General features: G+C 35.5%; 1 protein-coding gene across 10 annotated transcripts in view; it reads left to right on the forward strand.

Annotated features, from left to right (window-relative positions):
• The window catches only part of LOC129375277 (DNA (cytosine-5)-methyltransferase 3A-like), a 58,813-nt gene that overhangs the window by 4,823 nt on the left and 33,654 nt on the right, over nucleotides 1-20,336 (forward strand). For 8 of the 10 annotated variants that reach the window (XM_055054241.1, XM_055054246.1, XM_055054244.1 and 5 more), the window contains exons 2-3: nucleotides 5,770-5,988; nucleotides 11,793-11,900. In XM_055054241.1, the coding sequence (XP_054910216.1) occupies nucleotides 5,920-5,988; nucleotides 11,793-11,900 (177 nt within the window). In that variant the 5' untranslated portion in view covers nucleotides 5,770-5,919. Of the gene's footprint in view, nucleotides 1-5,769; nucleotides 5,989-11,792; nucleotides 11,901-19,545; nucleotides 19,755-20,336 lie in introns of those variants that run through there. The other 2 variants (XM_055054243.1, XM_055054249.1) reach the window with 2 other exon arrangements.

Below are 20,336 nucleotides of genomic sequence, written 5' to 3' on the forward strand. Positions count from 1 at the left end.
ACCACCAGCAAATAACCCAAGTGGCTGATATCAGTAAATCCTACCAATGGCTGGAAAAAGCTGGACTCAAGGACAGCACAGAGGCCCTCATCCTGGCAGCCCAGGAACAGGCCCTAAACACCAGAGCAATAGAGGCCCAGATCTACCACACCAGACAAGACCCAAGGTGTAGGTTGTGCAAGGAGGCCCCTGAGACAGTCCAGCACATCACAGCAGGGTGCAAGATACTGGCAGGGAAAGCGTACATGGAGCGACATAACCAAGTGGCAGGCATAGTGTACAGAAACATCTGTGCAGAATATGGACTGGAAACCCCAAGATCAAAGTGGGAAACACCCCCAAAGGTGGTGGAGAACGCCAGAGCTAAGATCCTGTGGGACTTCCAGATCCAGACAGACAAAATGGTAATGGCGAACCAACCAGACATTGTCGTAGTGGATAAACATCAGAGGAAAGCCGTTGTGGTAGATGTAGCAATACCAAGTGATTGCAACATCAGGAAAAAGGAGCACGAGAAACTGGAGAAATACCAGGGCCTCAGGGAAGAACTGGAGAGGGCTTGGAAGGTGAAGACCACAGTGGTGCCTGTGGTCATCGGGGCCCTCGAGGCAGTAACCCCCAAACTGGAGCAGTGGCTACAACAGATCCCAGGAACAACATCAGACATCTCAGTCCAGAAATGTGCAGTCCTTGGCACAGCCAAGATACTGCGCAGAACCCTCAAGCTCCCAGGCCTCTGGTAGAGGACCCGAGCTCAGAGGATAAGAACCACCCGCGGTGGGTGAGAAGGGAATTTTATATATAATATATATATATATATATATATATATATATATATATATATATATATATATATATATATATATATATATAACGACAGAACAATATATATATATATATATATAGATCGATAGATAGATAGATAGATAGATAGTGTAATATATATATATATATATATATATATATATATATATATATATATATATGTGTGTGTGTACATATATATATTACTTTCAAATCAAATTCTGGATTTTTGCCAGCAAACTCCAGCTTCATATGTTTTAAAAATGTTGTTTGATAGAGCTGTGGGATTTGCTTTTCAGTCTTGATTTTGACTCAGCATCCAAGATCGCAGTCAGAAAATTGTTCTTGCATTACTGCATGGAAACGGTGCAAAGCAAAGACAACAACAACAAAAAACAACGTTTTGCTTTACAGTTGTACTTTTATTTTGACAAATAAATGCAATGTGTGTCCAAACCTAATCAGTAATGGGATTTCAATGTCTGCAGCATTTTAACCATCTATTTATCTGAAAACATTCCTGTATTTCTCATTTATCTGTACATTGTTTTGGTAATTTCTTTTTAGTTTCCTCTATACATGTAGTGTATTTGTGTTTTTAATAAATGTTTATGTATCTCTGGCGTTGTATAAAAAATATATGCATTTTGCATTTAAAAAACTTTATAAATATGTTTTACCCAAAACTCAAGTGGCTTAGATTTAGTTTCACATTGTTCCACTTCTCTAAAAAAATCTTCTATTTACCTTTTGCTATCCAATTATTGATCGGTTAATTGGAAAAGTAATCAACATATCAGCCCTTGATGATACTGATAAGTATCATCAAGAAAGGGCACAGATTTTCACATTTTGATGTTATAAGTATTTTTTGTAGCTAGAAATGCATCATTTGCTACTAATGATCAGGCATTTCATAAAGAACTGCCATGTGGCTGCATTTTAGGCAATAAAGTGTTGATTTTTTTTATTGATAAAAGGAATTTAACTATGCATTTTTTTTTTACATATTTCTAATCTATCAAAAGGGTTAAAATGAAAAATCTGCAGAATGTGCCATTTTTAAAAATGTGATTAATTGCCAAAGTTATAAACAGATTAATCGATTACTAAAATTATATAATTTACCTCAGATTAGGCTTTAATTGATCAGATTTATTTATGTGTTTTATATTTTAATGTTTATGTCAATCTTTGATTCTTCCATGTTGTGAATCACTCACTTTTATAAAGTAAATGGGGCCCAAGATTATCTCTGGCCCCCATTTCGCCCGCTTTAAGACCTCCTGAATACGCCCCTGCTCAGCAGTCTTACAGAGGCATTTAATATAAACATTAGTATTAAACAGAGGAATTGATACACTTTTAAACATTCAATACATTATAACTCACTTAATCATTGGGATTAGTAAATGCTATTATTTATTCAAAGCGCCACAATCTGTTCGGCTCGGATATGGCACAATGAAATGTGTAGTGATGTGAAGTCCTTTAATTTTAGCAGGAAGGTAATTTACCTTAACACAATTTATTTGGATTGTTTCAGTGTAATGGCATTTATTATGCTTGCCAGGCGTGTCACAATAACAAATTTTGCTGGATGATAAATTGTACCAGAAATTATTGCAAATTCAGAGCACAGTTCACATGGTATATTAATAATAATGGCATTTAATACAAGTACATCCTCTCAAAGATCAAAAGATGCCAATTTCAAAAGAATATTTAATACTGTAACTGGAAAACATTTTAGATATCCAAAATAAACAAAAAAACAACCGGAATAACGATAATTAAAATGGATTATAAAGTCTCAGTAATCAAAATTCATTTAAAAAACAATAATAATTCAGTTCAGACAGGGAAAACAGGCAAAAGTGGCAGGTAATGCAAACTAACTACTTTGTACTTTGCGTCAAGTTTCTAATGACTGTGGTCCAAATTTGGACATTTCCATTTCCAAATGGAAATTATTGCGCTTATTTTGATTTATAAAGTGATTAATTGGCTAAATGACTTATTGATCTGTGTTGATGAAATGAATGTTGACTAATGTTTTATCTGTTAAATATTATTGAAATTAGGGGATTTTCATTTGGTAATTTTTCTTTTGTTGACAGTCAGGTCTTTATGGTGTGTTTGAGAGATTTCAAAACACAAAGTGTTCTAATAGTTTAGTAGAATACTATCATAAAACATTAATAACAGCAATACATTTTGAATGTGTTCAATATTAAGGAAATATTTACTTAAAACAAGCTCTTATATCTTGCTGAAAAGTTCCTTTTAAATTAGTTTTGTCTGATTTCAAGTGGACTAAGATACTTGCACTAGAAACTAGAGCAAAAAATACTTGGTAAAATTCAGTTTTTGTTGTTTGTTTTTATCTTCAAAGTGGTGCTGAAAAAGTTTGAAAACTTACCTCAAAAATGCTTGAAAAGTGATTGAATTTTACTTTGGGAAAAGTGTACAAACCCTGAAAAGAGATTATCATGTAACTGTAGTGGAAGTTTAGGAGATTTCTGCTTTTATTGTGAAAGACAAGAGACTTTCCTGCTTTGTCCCTCCCCGACTGTCACCACCTTTACATACCACTGAAGGTTTTCCTCTGCACAAGTATTTCTCCTCCCACCAGCAAGCCAGGCTTCTGCCTGGGCCTCTGACTATGGTCTAATTTAAACCACTGCCGTCATGAAGCTTGGAACAATTTAAATCAGTGAATAGTAACTTGCTCTGAAAGCACAAGGTGTGTGCCTGTGACCTAAATACTCCAAACTTGGAGGAGTTGCTTTGGCCAGCTGCCTGGAACTCGTACAGGGAGCTCCAGGAGTGTTGGGATGGATTATGTACAATCTTTCTGTGGAAAGTTTCCACCCTCCTGTCTTTTTGTTGGCAGCTCTAGCTTGTCTTTACAGTAGGGGGATGTAAGGCCATACTGTACAATACAACATGAGCACAGCCAGACTCATTGCTCTGGTTTTCTGTTAGGAACAGATAAGCAGCACATTTTATTCCCGCTTTGAGTTTATTTATACGTTCGTCATCATGTGACACCTTTAATACTCGGTTTTAATGTAGATATTTGGGAAATAAACTCATTATAAAAGGCTCACTTTAAGCTGCAGAAGCATAAAATCGAAAACATTTTGGACTGATGACTTTCATAAATCTGATAAAAAGTGAATCTCACAGAGTGGACATTCACTCATTGTATGTTTTTAGTATGTCATCTGTTTTATTAATGCAGTTCTGATCTTGGTCTTTCAGTTGAATGTTAAAGATGTTTTGTTTGGACTGTTCTTCACCCTGTCGGGTACAACCTGGTACATTCAACCATCCATCTGTTCATCCATCCATGTGTCCAATGATGTTCATCCATCAATCCTTCTATTCAAATATCTGTTTGTGCATCTAAATATTTGTCCAACCATCCATCCTTTCACCCATCCATTCAAATGTCTATCCATCTCTTCATCCAGCCATTCAGATATCCTTTCGTCCATTCGTTTATTTATCAATCCATATATTCAAATATATGTTCTTTCTTCCAATTATCTATCTATCCATACATCCAAGTATATATTCGTCCATCCATCCTGTCTTCCATCAGTACATTCAAATATATGTTCATCCATCTGTCCAAATATTAATTCATCCATTCATCCATCCATCCATTCAAATATCTGCCAGTTAATTTGTCCGCCCATCCATCCATCTTTTCATCTAGCATCCATCTAATCAAATATTCAAATTCAAAAATACTTTATCCATGCCAAATGGAAATTAAATAACATAATAATTAATTTGTTGAACCATCCATCTAAATATCCTTTCACCCCTCCATCCGTCCGTCCATTCATCCATCATCCATCCATGGTCATTCATGATCATTCATCTATCCAAATATATGTTCAACCATCCACACATCTGTCCATTCATCCAAATATCTGCTCATATATACAAGCATTCATCTGCTCATCCATCCATCTTTTCATCCATCCACCCATTTAAATATCCGTCCAATCATCCAAATAAATATCTTTCCTTCAGTTCATTTATCCAAGTATCTATTCATCCTTTCATCCATTTGAATATCTGCTCATGTATCCATCCATCCATACATAGATGCAGTTCAATGTCTTTTCTATCTTCATACTTTACATGTCTAAAAAGAGTAATGAAATATCTAGATCATTTGGATCTGGGACAGTGTTTAATTTCCACATGATAAAGGTGGAGGAACCCAGTTTCTTTACCCTCAGCCAAATACTTTTTTTCCCTTTTTTCCCACTTTTTGAGTATTCAGACTGAAAGAAGCAGGATTGTTGGGTTTTGTTTTTACAGACATGGCTGACTTGGAATAAGGCTGCAGGTGAAACACCTGATAGAAATACCTTAAATGGTTCGTGCTAGCCAAAAGTCTGTCAAAAACACATGTCAGTGAGTGTGTTTCAGGCACAAATCAGATTTACTGTAAAAACAACCAAAGCTGCTCTTTCATCCCCTTCTAATTTTCATCTCTTCATTCATAAACGTCCAAAAACAAAAGTCAAAATCATTTACATGTTCTCAGATATAAGGAGGAGACTTTTATTTTATTGGTAACTGAACACCCATGGGTTCTTACTGCTGTTTTGCCCTGTAATTGAGAGTTTTTCATAGCCACATCAGTCTCTCTGACAGCTGTGATGACAGCTACTCTCACTATTAGTTTCTCTCTAGAGAACACCTGTGGGTGTTTTTGCCATTTTCAGCTAAGAGTTTGAATGTTTCTTTTTGCTCCTGTCCATCATCTGCAATTCAGAGACAAAGATATAACTGATGCCCAGACAGGATTTGGCATCTGTGTTTGCATGTGTGCATCGGAGGGAATTGTGGCTTGAACTAATCATGAAAGAAGACAGTGACAAGCTTGAATGGAGATTGACACTTTACTCACATTACCTTGTTTGTTTTTTTCTCCAGGAGAGGGTAAGGCCAGAAAGTAAGAGAGACCTTCAACCCACCGACAGATTGAATGAAGCTGCACCTGGAGTTTCTGAGGACCCTCTCCATGTTCTGATCTGCTCGGTGTTTCTTCTTAAGAAAGTTGGTGTCACAGAGCCTCTTCCTGCCATGCCGTCCAACAGTCCTGCCGCCGCCGAGCCGCCTCAGACGCCAGAGAATGATACTTCCAACGACTTGGTGAGACTAGCATGCTGCTCTTATTAGCTAAAAAAGACTCTTTGGGTTTCCATAGTTCAGCGTGATGTCATCACACCCAAGGCTGCCATCTTGTTTGACAAGTGTGTTTTTCAGCATCTGCTTATTTGATCAGATCGATGACGGAATATCAGGGCCAGCCTACAAATTTTTTTTAAATTAAAAGGAAGTTGTAATATTAAGAGAATAAAGTAGTAATTTTATGAGAATGGTACAACAGAGCATTAAGGCCATGCAAATGAAAAGTAAAATATGTATATTTTTAGAAAAGAAAGAAAGAAAAAAAATGATTAAAGTCCAAAAGTAGATCTAGTTTGAAAAAAATAAAAAAATCAAACGTTATATTTAAGCCGTAACACCCAGCCCTAACTATTTCCAACCTCATGATAATGTTGCACCTTGTTCTAATGCCGTACCATTATTTTCAATGCTTCTTTTCTTACATATAGTGGTGCAGGTCTTCTGCTGTTATTTTTGCAGCCTTGGTTAATGTTACACAGGCCGCCTCTCTTACTACAGCTGTCATTAACACCGGTGTTCTCCGTTAAGGATCTTGTTTCAGCCGAGAAACACAAAAGAGCCTGGCAGGCAAAAAAGAGTTTGTAATAATTAAACCTAGAGTTATTTATTTACATTCTCTGCAGACCATTTTGCCTTCCACGTCCTCTGCAACATGTGGTAGACATGAGGAACTTTAGTTTTTTTTTTTCTTTCTTTTACACATATGAACACGTAAATGTTAGCACGCAGTCCGACAGGTGAAAAATGGTTTCATTCACTTGCACCCCCGAAGCTCTGGGCGGTCCTCGTAAATCAGGGAGAAGTTTGAAGTTCATTCTATACAACAGCCACATAAAGAGCCATCTCTCTCGCTTACGTTCATGTTCTCACGCTGGCCGAGAGCCAAAGCAAAGTTTCCTTCATGAAGCTGTTTCTTTTAAACTTCCTGAGATCTCTAACAAAGACTCAAGGAAAGCCCAGAGAAAAACCAGGGGAAGCTGCTGCGATAGTGATGTGGGAAATTATGAAGATCCACAACGTACTGCGAAGGTGACATAAAAAAAACATCTTCGTGGGATCAGAAAATAATCATTGTTGTATTTTGTGTTTGGTTTAAAGTGTACTGCAAAAGAACAAAAGCTTATAAATTACTCTAGTGTAAATAAATATCTTAGCAAACTTGAAATAAGAGAAAATTAACCTGTAAGATAAAGCAGCTTGTTTTAAGTCACTAATTTTTGTATATTAATGAAAAAGAACTACCTCCACTGGGAGATTATTTCACTTAAAATAAGACATTTTTCCATGTTACAAGTGAAGTAATTTGCCAGTCCACCCAGTACTTTTTAATCAGTATTAAGGAATTATTTACAAGCTCCTATTTCTTGCTGAAAACCTTCTTTCCACATAATTTACTTCTTGTAAGTTAGTTTTGTCTTACAAGATATTTCGTCTAGAAACTTGATGAGCTTTTGAATTTTTGCAATGTACAGCTAAAAGAACATTTATTTGCTTTCCTAAGTTAAGTAATTTGAAGTTAATAATGTTTAAACTTCATAATCATAGTATTTTCAGCTTGCATTAATTAATAAATCCCAGGAAAGCTTAAACGTTTCCAATTTATCTTTGCTATATGTTTTCTTTCTGGCCGCCAGCTCGAGTAATCGTATATATTACAAGCTACTAACAGACCTTGATGGCTGTCAGAAGACTTGCCTTGGGGGTTGCAATTATATGTAACTGATCATGTGGAAAAACATTCTTCATCCTGTCTCCAAATCCTTAAAGCTGCAATCTGGAATATTGCATCAATTCTGTTGTTGTGTATAGATTCAGGAGTTGCTTTGTAGCCAAAATCTAGATCAAATGTGTTTGTATTTTGTCCTAATGATTGATTCATAAGGCTGTGATGAACTGGAACAGTAGATTCATGATAAAACACAAAGACAATCCAGATGAGAATGGAGATGTAGGAAACAAGGACACAGAAAAGACGAGAGAGAGATTGATCGGAGGACAAGGAGGTTGGGGAAAGAGGAAAGAGGACAGGCAGTCTGCTGCTGATGGGATCCTCCTCTGCCTCCTCTGGGTTGCAGTCTGGTTGCCTAGAAACTGCCTAAAATAACCTGCCGGGAGACAGAAATAGACCGAAGATATACAGCCAGAATGGTCATTGTTGGTTTCTCAGTCTGTTGGCATACTTTTTAGAGCCCTAGCTGGAGGTTTTTCAGTGTTTTTCTCCACAGGCTTATATTTGACTTGATTTGCTAACATTTTCCAGCACAATATTGTGCTGCATATTGATAAAATGTGAGTAAATATGTCATTGAGTGTGCATTGTGACACTGGCATATGCACAGCACTAGGCAGACGGGCATGAAGCCATTAGTGGTTTTAGCCGGTTGCTAAGCTGGTCGTCAGCGAAGTGACATCACATTGTTTAGTCAGCACCGCGACCCTGCCGGAGACAGTTGCTAAGCAGTTTCTGCACCGTAGCAACCACACCATTGTCACCCTATGATACCCTTTGTCCAGAAGCTTTAATGAGAGGTCTGTAGAAAAATACTCCAGAATGATAGTACCAAAACTGTCTGACAGACACTGTATTTTAAGGTATTTTCTTTGCAGTTTAAAAAAAAATACAGCTACCACTTTTCAATGTAAATAGAAAATAAACAGTTTGCAGTTAATCTGTAAATACCTTTTAAATAAGAAATAAAGACTTATGCACTACCAATTTCTTACCAAATCTGTTTAGCTACATATTTTCTCCTAAGTAACTTAATCTGAAATGTTTAATTTTGCAACTGTTGGGTTCTCTGCCTTAATTCATACATTAATAAACCCTTATTAATCAAAATATTTGTTTACAAATTGAGGTTGATGTTTTTATCTAGCTGCTCTATATGTTTAAAACAGTGGTGGGACTAACTCAATAGATTTGTTGATAAGCTGACTCCTTTCAGCACAATTAGTCTTCTAATTGTGTGTTCCACCAAAACGTTTGCGAAGTAACACCCAGTGGACCTAGAGAAGCGGCTTTGTCGTCCATTGTTGTTGTTTTTGGATATTGCTTGTGCGTCAGATTTATGGGCGTACCAGAAACTCATGATTTCAAAGGTTTCACTCTGATTTAAATAAAAATAAATAAATAAAACTGTAATTATTAATTAATCAAAATTTAAATCTCAAAACATAAAAGTTTTGAGATTCTATGTGATGGACCACAAAGTAATGTATACTTGTAAAATGAATGGTTACATATTTCCTTTATTTGTGGCCAAAGAGTATTTAGACTTATCACAGCAAAAGGAGTGTATGCACGACAGGATGCAAGACTGAAAATGATGTAGTAAGTATGCCGGGCCAGTCGGTGGTGCTGTGATGCTGACCGAGAATGATGAAAAACACCAAACGCCGCCATGTTTCTTTGTGAGAGTGACCTGCATGTGGAATAGAGAGAGACGCAGTTTTGATTTCAAGAACAGGAAACCGGCATTTTGAAACTGGGTTAAAAAAATTAGCGTTTCTACTCTCAAATCCGTGTGGAAGCGCAGCCTAAACTACCAAAAACATTTGTGGATTCACCTAAAATTGCATGCATGCGGATGGGGCCTTAAACACAAACCTTCATTCTTTATAATTTTCCAGTTTGTTGCTAAATCTGCTCTTATGTTTCACATTTAGGGCCGCCTTTTCCACCTCAGCGCTGGAGTCAGCTAATGTTTTACTCTGGTCTTTTCATATAGTCTGTGTCTGAGGCAGAGATGCACATAACGAGCTGTCAAATCTATATGAAAATCTGCAATAAAATCTACTGCAGGAGGCAAACTCCCGTTGGCCTAAAAAACTCACATAAGTGGCACACATCTCCACCTGGATGGCATTTAGTTACAGTTTGGCTATTTTTCTTGCTCTCTTGGGTCCGGTAAAATCATTGCTTACACACCTGTGAACACTGTAAACAAATATGTTTAATTAAAACAATTCTATAAGGTTCCAGACTCTATCAAAACAGTTGATATAAAGAAAAAAAATAAGTTTGTGCATAAAATTTTGCAACTTAAATTACCTGTATATAGCTGAGCTGCCTGGTTTTGTCTTTAATAAAAATATCAGAGTTATTCAAAATATATACATTGGCTGCATAATACAATATACTGTTTTCTCACAAAGACGTTTGACTTGAAAATAGATTTTTGAGCATTTTGAATTGATTCTTTGTAGAATCTATTTTTCTCTGCACCTCTACTAATCACTATTTCTAATTATTATTTAATACTACCAAGAAAATGAAATATTGTGCAGTAACAACAACAGTTTATTTTTCAAGTTATGTTAGCAATGATTTCAGAAAGTCCCAATTTAGTCTTCTTCAGTCATGCCAGTACATGTCCTGCTTTCACTTGAATCACTAGTTTTCTGTTTGTTTTCCAACCATAAAAGAAGCGATTAAAACCTAAGTCATTATTTCTTCTGCTCCATCACATCTGTGTCTTTGTATTTCGTCATCTTCCAAAGCCAGTAGTTGAGCATTTTTCCATCTGTTTTCAGTTAATCGTGTCTCACTCCCAGTTTATAATGTGACGTAAATTTTTATTTTAATGGCTTAGGGTTACAGTGCCAGAACGTACAACATGATCGGGTCACACCTTTTTTGTATTATCTGTTTTATAAGCTAAAACAGCTTATCCACAAGTGACATCAACGTTGTCAAAATCAAGTTTCTTTATTTTGGATTGGACTGAAATGAGAGTTCTTACAAAACAACACCTCTGAGAATTTGGGCCAGAAGTAGATTATTCTGTTAGAATTTCCACAAGCTAATTACAGATCTTTTTAACCTTTTCTAATTCAATAACATTTTCATTAGTATTTATCTTGAAACAAGTGGTTGTGTTTTGATACCAACTCTAATAAAATACTTCCTGTCTTCTTATCTAAAATCAGACAAAACAAAATCAATTCATTCTCAGATAGATATATTGCATAAAGATTTTCATGGCTAGAATTGAATAGAAATGGCCTTTATTGATGCAAAATTTAATGGTAGTACTGTGATAACAATAAAAGTGACTATAGGAGTTATTTATTTCTTATTTTTATATACCTTTATGACTATGACTAAATGACACAACAATTATAGCCAAACACACACAAATAATACTCTTGTAAAACACACTCAACGCCCTTCTTTAGGATACAAATCACATAAAGAAATGGGATTTGTATCAGAAAACTCCACAAAGTTACTGCATTTAACCATATTTTCACATTTATTTAGATTTGTTGATGCTGTCATTGAACAATAAAGACAATACTGACAATTTTAGGGGTTTTTAAACATCATTAATTTGAACATAACTTCACAATGATAGATTCAAATCTTATCATAAGAAATGTATCATCATTAATGATAAACGATGCAACATGACATAATTTTTGTTTGGGTTTTCTTGGAAAGTGAAGTTCAAAATGTGTTTTTTTTTTAACATTAACTTTGATTTTCAGTTTCCAGATGTAAAATGCACAGTTTTTTCTTTTTGACTGTTTCTATTGTTTGTTTCACTGAGTTCACTTTAACCATATACTTAAATTCAAATGCAGCAGAGTCATAAAATGTCTAAATTCTTGCTTTACTTTCTCTAGTTTCCAATTTGCTGCCCCGTGAGAGTATTTTGGCTTTGAATGGTTGTTTCAATGTGGTCTCTCTGAAGACAGCAGTTATGAATTCAATTAAAGTCCCTTCTTTGCGTGTGATGCGGACTCTGTCTGTGTCTGCAAAGAGTGAAGACGGAGCAGATCAGGACAGTCCAGAAGAGGGAACGCCAGCGAGTCCACACACCAAGCGCAGAGTCGGCCGGCCCAGCAGGAAACGCAAGCAGCTGCTTCCTGTGAGTAAACGTGGTCACCCTATTCAGCTGTGGCAGCATGATGGATTGCTTGTTCATTTGTTTAAATTCTTTAACTAATGTGCAGAAATTCTAAAAGCACAGGAATCCAGACTCACACTTTCAGTCTTCATTAATTGTGTTTGACAGCTGCAATTTCCTCCTCACTGGGGATTGTGCGCATTGCTTTTTTTTGCATTTTTGTCATCAGTTTATCTAAGAACGGGGATTCCCCAGTGCATTGACTGGTTGCAGTTGCACGCAGTATGTGAACTCTTTATGCACACGTAACTACAACACGGTGGCATCGTCATTAGCACCAGCAAGGCTCCAACTGTCACATTTTCCACTTGCCCACTTAAAGTCTCAGTGAAACTGAAGTTGAAAGCACATTGACAAGCTGACATGTGATTAATATGCAAATCATGTGCAAAAAGCTGACATTAAATGCTTTCTGATGTTGAAGTCTAGAGAGGAGAGCGAGTTAAAGGCACGGTAATCTTTTTGTCAGTTAAGTTTCAAGCACCAATAAGCTTGCTAATTTTAATTAAATTCAGCTTACTCTCTAAATTGTGCTTTATTTTGAATGATTAAACATACTTATTGATTTACAAAAACAGCTTTAGTTTTTGGGTAACTGAATTATCAACCCTGGGAAATTTCATATTAATTTTTCAGAGGAATAAAGTAAATTTACTCAAGTACTGTACTGAAAGGTGCAGTATTATGTAAAAAAAAAAAAACCTTTGTGAGCTTAACATTGTGTTATAATGTCATAACCTTGTCAAAAACACACCTGGAGTGTTGCCTTGTTTCTTTCATGCATGTTTAAGAAATATTTCAGCCTCTATGTCAACCATTCAGCCTTGCAAAACACCTGGATGGACCTAGTCCTGGTCTCCATGGAGCTGCATTTTCCAAGGGTAAGAGGTCCTGCCTCACAGAGCATGCTTCCCACAGGACTTTCCCTTCAGACTAGCCACGAGCAATTAGCAAACACCTGGTGGACCTGTCCATGTGCTGAGCTCATTATAGAAGCTACTTCCCTGTGCAACCCTGTCAAAAATGTTCTTAGCGTTAACAGAGGAAATGTTGTAATGACATTTCAATGGAGGCCCAATTTCAGGGCATTAAATTATGAAGTCAAATTTTTCTGAATCATATTTAATATATATAGCAAAGTAATATAGTCACTTGATTGTGCTATAAAATGTCACTATGTGCCTGGAAATACATAATACTGCCCCTTCATGTACAGTTCTTGAGTATTTGTACCGTACTTTAGTATTTTTTCAACTTAATGCTTTCACTCACTACTTCTCTGTAAAGGTGTTACTCGTTACTTCTGTTGGCTGCTTTTTGTGTCAGTTTTGTTCCATTGTCAATCAATCAATAATTCAATAAATTTATCAAGTTTATTTGTACAGCACATTTTAGCAATGCGCCAATTCAAAATGATTTACATTGTGAAGACAGAAAAAGTGTTGTCACACTGTAAAATGTCACACTACACCCCAACATGGTAGGTGGCGATATACACCCCAGTTGGGAGAAGAAGAAGAATTTATTCCGTCCTCATAGTCTGATCTTATTGAAAGAACAGAGTCTTTCCTGATAAATACTTATTTAAACATGGACTCATTTTGTTTTAGGATCATTCAATAGCTATTCATGAATTTCTATCAAATACACTTTAATTGTTTTGTTTAAAGTGTTACAAATGTATTGTGTGGTTCGTCCGTAAAGCTACACTTACAACTGTGTTCAGTCTATCCGCTTATCTGTATAAATACTCCTGCACTGCTCTTCTCACCGTTTGCTCGGAGGAGAAAAGCTGCCCTATTCCAGGCATTGTGTCAGTTATTTTAAGCATGTCTATTGGTTCCCCAAAACGATAAAAACCTGGGCATTATCATCAATCAGTAAAATCCCCACGGGCCGAACTGGAAAATTTCAATTAGGGCTGACACTTAGCTTTTGTCAACAATTCAGAGGCAGAAGTCAGAGCTCTGCACGCTCATAATGTTCCGGCCGAAACAGGGTGCGCTAAATAATAAAACATAAATTAACAAAGCTTTGAGGCAGATACATTTTCGTCAAGGAATTTTAATCATCAAGGTACTCAAATCATTCGAGGAATCGTTTCAGCCCTATTTTCAATATAAAAGTATTTTTTGAAAGTGTTTTTACTTAAGTAATTACTTTTTCTTTTCATTAAGTAACTTTAAGTCATTGTGTTCGATTCTAGCTGTTCAACAAACTTTTAAGTGTCCAAAGATTTTTTTGATACACATTTATATCAGGAATAATCTAGTTTTGTATTGCAACAGGAGTTTTAGAAGAAATTGAAAATACCTAAGCATAGTCAAAGCAACTGTTTGTTAAGCGAACCACTGATCCACAACAAGAGAAAATATGCAGCGGTGATAAACCTTCAACTACTAATCCAGGAAGTTACAGAAAAAAGTAGAATGAGCCCAAAACGCTGCAGGGCTCGCTTTTCTCTGCTAAGGTCGGTGTTCATGATTTAACAATAAGAAAGAGAGGATAAGCAAAAATGGGAGAGTTCAGAAGCAAACAAAGACAATCTGCTGATCAAAAATAACATAAAGGCTTTTCTCATGTTTTCCAAAACCCATCCTGATGATCCACAAGACTTTTCTGAAAACATTCTGTGGACAACTGAATCAAACTTTTTGGACAGTGTGCTCTCTGTTAGAAAATCCTGGAGGGAAATGTCTAACATACACAGTGGTCTATTCAAAGTCTGACCTAAGATGCTCCTGAACAGCCCACTAACATTTTTTTCTTTAATAAATAAAAAAATTATTTGAAAACTGCAATAATAGTTTATTCAATACCCAGAAATATGTATATTTGAATCAACCAGGCTGTCATGCCTATGGTAAGGCACAGATCCACCGGTGGATCAGAAAGTTCGTTTGGCGCTCCAACTCTTTCGAAAAAGCCCAAAAACCTCAAGCAAGTGTAAAAACATTTGTCCAAAATTGACTAATTTATTTTGGATTTTATTGTTTTCATCAACTTTTTCTTAAATTTGCATTAATAAATTGTTGATGGAAACACAGCCACTGTGAAATTTGTGGTTGGGATTCATAACATATCAGCATCAACTTTGGTTTCTGCTGCTTTATTAACATATCTCTATTTGTAACGATGTTAAGAACCAATGCTTGTAACTACTTTTATTTTTACTGGTGAATGCTTTTATGTTCCTAAAAAAAAGCTTAAAAAACAACAGGTAATGACCCAGATTAGTGCTTAAATAGTTTAGGAGTCACCACAATCACATATCCTCACTCATAAGCTATTATTTATGCATTTTGTGCCAATTCTATAACATTATATTAAATTATCTTGATATAGTTTGGTTATTAACTGTCAATCTTCCAGTCACTACTGTAATTGTGAAACTTGTTTCAGAGTTGTTGTATTCTTGTTATGTCTATGTCTTTGTTGTTTGTTGATCGCTCTGTTTTTGGCAGTTCCTCTCGTCCGTATTTCTGTCTCTTTGTGGCTTTGAGTTGACCAACTTGTTCACCAGAAACTGCATGTCAGCGATGATCAAACAATCCCAGACAGAAGGAACGAACAACACCACAAAAGAGCGTGCGTTTGTGTGTGTGTGAGAGAGAGGGAGAGAGGGCAGGTTTGATCATGCTTTGATGTCTGAGCCCTGACAAGGCAGGCAGGATTAATGTGAGCACACACACGCGCACACACGCACGCATAATCACACACATAGCACCAACAGGACTGTAGTTAAAACAAACATGTGAGAAGTAAGTCTTAACATCTTGACCATTACCTTTCCACTGGCATTCTCTGTAATAACACTATCAATCACAGAGGTAAATTGCACTCGTACAAGCAGAATTATGTATTCAAGTTTTTAGTGTTTCTATTTTCCTCCCTCTTTGTCTGCAACTATGTGTATATATGCATATAAATGCAAAACACTTTTGTGGTTTTTACTTCAGAAAGGTTTAAAATACAATAATAATTAACTGCCATATAACTTTTATTGTGATTTTAATATAAAACTTTCACAGTTAGGTGTAAAAGATGGGTAGAGTAGCCAAAAAATATGGAAGAGTAACACTACTTCTGTCTTATAAAGATTAAGACATTGGCAGTATATCGTGACCTTATAAGACATGACAATGTCAGTTTTTAAAAGAAATCATAGGTGACACACCTATTAGAATAAGATCATAAGGAAAACATTTATTTTTAATGTTTTTAATACAACAGTGATGATATGTTTACCTTATTTTTCTGCATGTTTTTGTTACTGTTTCAGATGTTTATCATTTCAAACAATATTTACATAAATATTAGGACTCAAGAAATCCATCTGACAGGCCAAATATTTTATGAGCAAGCAAATGTGAAATTTAAGTAAGGCTGGTTACATTTTTGTTGTTTGAAGATGTAAAAAAAATTTCCACCAATGTACTCTTTGGGTTTCCATAGTGTAGTAGAGTGATGTCAGCACGCCATCTTGTTTGACAAGCATTTTTACAAAATATAAGGGTTGAGCTAAGTTTTTTTTCCACGAGAATAAAGTCATAATGTGGCAAGTATACAAGTCGTATTCATATGAGAATAAGTCTTCATATTATAAGAACAAAGTAAGAATGAAGTAGAGGGTTTATGAGAACTCCAGCATGAAAAATAATTATTACCCAAGTTTTTCTCAAATTAAAACTGCTATTTTCTTGTAATTCTAAGATGTGCTTCTTGTAAAATTACGTCTTTTGTCTGCTAATATTATGACTATACTCTTGTAATTAAACAAAACGTCTCGTAGCCTGGCAGTAATACTTTGGCATTCAACTCATTGAAGGGATGAAAAAAAATTATAAATATTTTTTTCTGTGCAAAACCAAATTAGCCTCTCTAAAATTGTCTTTTGGTGAGTCTGTGTGCTTGATTTCTTGTCCTGTGTTGCTCTGTGATGAAGTGTTGACAGATGGATGGATTTTGGCCTGTTTTCTTTAATAATGAAGATGGTGTACAGTAATCGCACATTACTAGGTCAATATAAATCAATTTGAAGCTAAAACAGCAAAACTTCTACCTCACATCTTCCCATTGTAAAGATGCAGTTTCATTTTAGCAATTTTTATGAGGATGTTTTTCATGGTGCAATTGGAGTTAATAGTGTTGTAAAAAAGAGGAATTTGTCATTTAGTCTAAATCAGATGTCTTTAAAGCCTGAGTTATGCAGAACACCTCCTCTGAATGCCATCAAAATAATTGTTCAGTTGCTTGTTATGTGACTAGGAGCTCAGACACATTTTCCTAAAGTCAGAAACTATGAAGCATCTGAAGACAGAACATTTCTGAATTAATTATTGAATGAATGTGTCAGCCTGGACATAGTTACATAGTAAGTTGGAGATCTATGTACTTAAATTTAGAGAATTTGGCTGGTTGTTATGCTATTTTCTTGGTCTTTGAACCAATTTAATATATTTGGAAGATGACCAAGCTGGAGATTGATGTTAAACATAAATACGATTGAATTATTTGCACCAACCAAAACAAGTACATTTCCAAAAACCATTACCAGTGTTTAATGACCATAAAGAGGATAGTAAAGGAAGCCAATCTTTATTTTTGCCGTTTGGAAATAGCCTTTGAAACATTTTTCAAGGCTTCTTCCTGTCTGTACTGTACATGGTCTAAGGAACTTCCCCAGTGGTTTTAGTATTTCAGACTTTGTGGCTACATCCATTTTTAATGTCCAGCCCATAATTAATGTACCAGTAATGTCTAGCACAACTTCACCAATCTGTCCCTTAGTAGAGATAATTATCTGCACATTTTAAATGTATAATTTTTAAACATTTTTTAATGGTTTGTTTAATAAACTTAAAAAACAAACAGTTGCATCAGCTTGTAAAAAAACAGCTGATAGTTAGCTGATTTAGCTCATGTAACTTTAAGAATTAATAAACAAAATGGAATCTAATGCTCAAAAAGTGAAACATAACATTAAATTGGGTTGTTACTGGAAATAATAGAAGTGGAAAAACAGATAAAAAGTTTGTTGCTTTTTATGTAAAATTGAATAATGGTAAAGCTGAGTAAAACACCACTAAAATATTAAGGAAATGCAACCCTTACTTTCATAATTTTTGTCAGTGGGGAAATATAACATATTTATATTTTAAAGAATTAATCTGTTATCTAATTTAATTGATTTCTTGACTAAAATGGTCAAAGAAATATTAATTTTGTCGACTGAACCAGCTTTGTGTCAGTTTGGTTGTATGTGTTGGGCCATTATTCTATGTAAAAACAAATTTTTCAATTTTCTGATTGAAGTTACCAAGTTTTCATTTAAAATATTCAGACATTTTATGACACCATGCACTCTAACAAGCTTGCTAGAGATTTTGGTAGTAAAGCAGATTTTCCACCATACTTAGTAGTTTGTATGAGGTCTTATTTTATTTTACACCAGATACAGAGTTTGGCAATGTGTGTTGGCAAAAAAACATTGAACAAATCACACATTTAACTGTAGCTTCTAGTGGTTGCTATAGAGAGCTGATGACACCAAGATGCCAGTATTTTCATTTGCTTCAGTTTCATTTAACCTCTCTTTCCATCCACCTCTTGTGTTTTTTTAGCAAGAAAAACATGGCCACTCATCTAAGTTTGATTATTGCAGTTCTGTTTATTTCACCAAAACATCTAATGTAAAAAACGTTTTCTCTTTTATTCTATTGTGAAGAGTGTCATATTTATGCCCAAATGAAACAGGAAGCTATTCAGTAATAATCTACCTAGAGTTTCTAGATTGTAAAAAATGTAAGTTATAATTATTTTGTAGTAATTGTTTTGTAGAAATCCTCTTCTCCCTGAGAGATTATGCTGCTCCAATTAAAGGTTTATTTTTTTATGTAATTTTCTGCAATTTGTGGTGACATCTACATTTCAACAAGACCCCCCTTTAATCTTTAGCAGTTACTTTCAATTAAAATGACTGACATACCTCTGTTGATCAGAGTCAGAATGGCAACAGCTACAACTCATTATGTTGTGGTTTTTGCAACCATGTGTACAACAATTAACCCATCAGTTGCTGATTTATCACTTTATTTCCAGTTCACTGTTGTTTTATTGTTTGCTATATCTTGCTCTGTGCTCTGCCTCCTATTTGGTATAATCAGAGTTTAATTCAACCTAATACCGCCCGTCATTTTCATGCTTTATTGTATGAAGAGTTCAAGTTAGTGTCTGTCAGCGATGAAAAAGTGTTGGTACTTTCCAGCCTGTCTGTGACTCTACAGCAGACAGCTTTAGATTCTGAGAAAAGAGGAAGTGAAGGTCATTGACAAGGTGTTAAATACTGAAACAAGAGAAATAGCTTTACTTTCCAGTGGAAAACTACTGTAATATGTGAGCTGATGAACCAGAGCTATCATTGTGGTGAATGCTTGCTCATTTCTATCTCAACTATCATACCGAAGCTGCATTAAGCAATATTCTGCAGTAGTTTCGTTAAATCAAATGATTCCCAGACACTGTAGTCTGCTGACACATTCGGGTAATAGTTTTAGTTCACCTTTGCAAAAATGAAGCGCAACGTGTGCACCTGCAGCAGTCTGCACAGTCATTTTGACTGTGCACTTCCTGTTCAGCACTAAGTGGCACATAGCACATGCGAAGTGGCTGAAGATCGTCGAGTTCGAATAAATTAAAACAAATCCAGATATTTTTTTCGGGAGTTTTGTGGACCAAACCAGAGCTGAAATGAGTTTACATTCGTCACGTGGCCAAAAAGATGACTGCAAGCCCAGATTCCTCTGTTTCTGCTGAGTAAGTAGTGAGTTGTTTGCCTAAAAGTTAGCTGTAGACACTTTTACAGTAATGTCTTAAATTGCTTAATGCAGCTTTAAAATAATTTTGGTGCTAAAACCATGCTAATGCCACATGCTCGTGTCTAAGCCACGTGGTTGTACTTCATATGCAGAAGATAGACAATGCTTCACTCATCTGGTTTACTCATTCCAGGCTTGTTTTCTGCATACATATTTAATCATCTAAGCTAATTGTATTTGTTTTACATAGTAAGTTTTTACTTATTTCAGCCACGTGGTTGGATTTGTTTGATTTATGTAGTTTTTAAATTTTTATCTGAAAGCTAAAGCTCTGTTTCGGGTTTCTTTATTATCATTTTATCTGTTTATTTATGTTTTGCCTCTTCTAAGCTGTTATTCTGCGTTATTTGTTGGTATATTTGAATTTTGAACACACTTTTTTTTCTTTTGTCGTAACATAAGCCAGAGTTCTGACTTGCTGTCTGTCAGGAAGAATAAAACTAATTGGGTGTACCGGAGACATAAAACCTCCCTGCCGCCTTTTAGTACTGAATCCTGCATTAACTTTTACAGCTGACAC

This window comes from Poeciliopsis prolifica, unplaced genomic scaffold (assembly GCF_027474105.1).
Source record: "Poeciliopsis prolifica strain line A6 unplaced genomic scaffold, Auburn_PproV2 SCAFFOLD039, whole genome shotgun sequence".
In the NCBI taxonomy this organism is placed as follows: domain Eukaryota; kingdom Metazoa; phylum Chordata; class Actinopteri; order Cyprinodontiformes; family Poeciliidae; genus Poeciliopsis; species Poeciliopsis prolifica.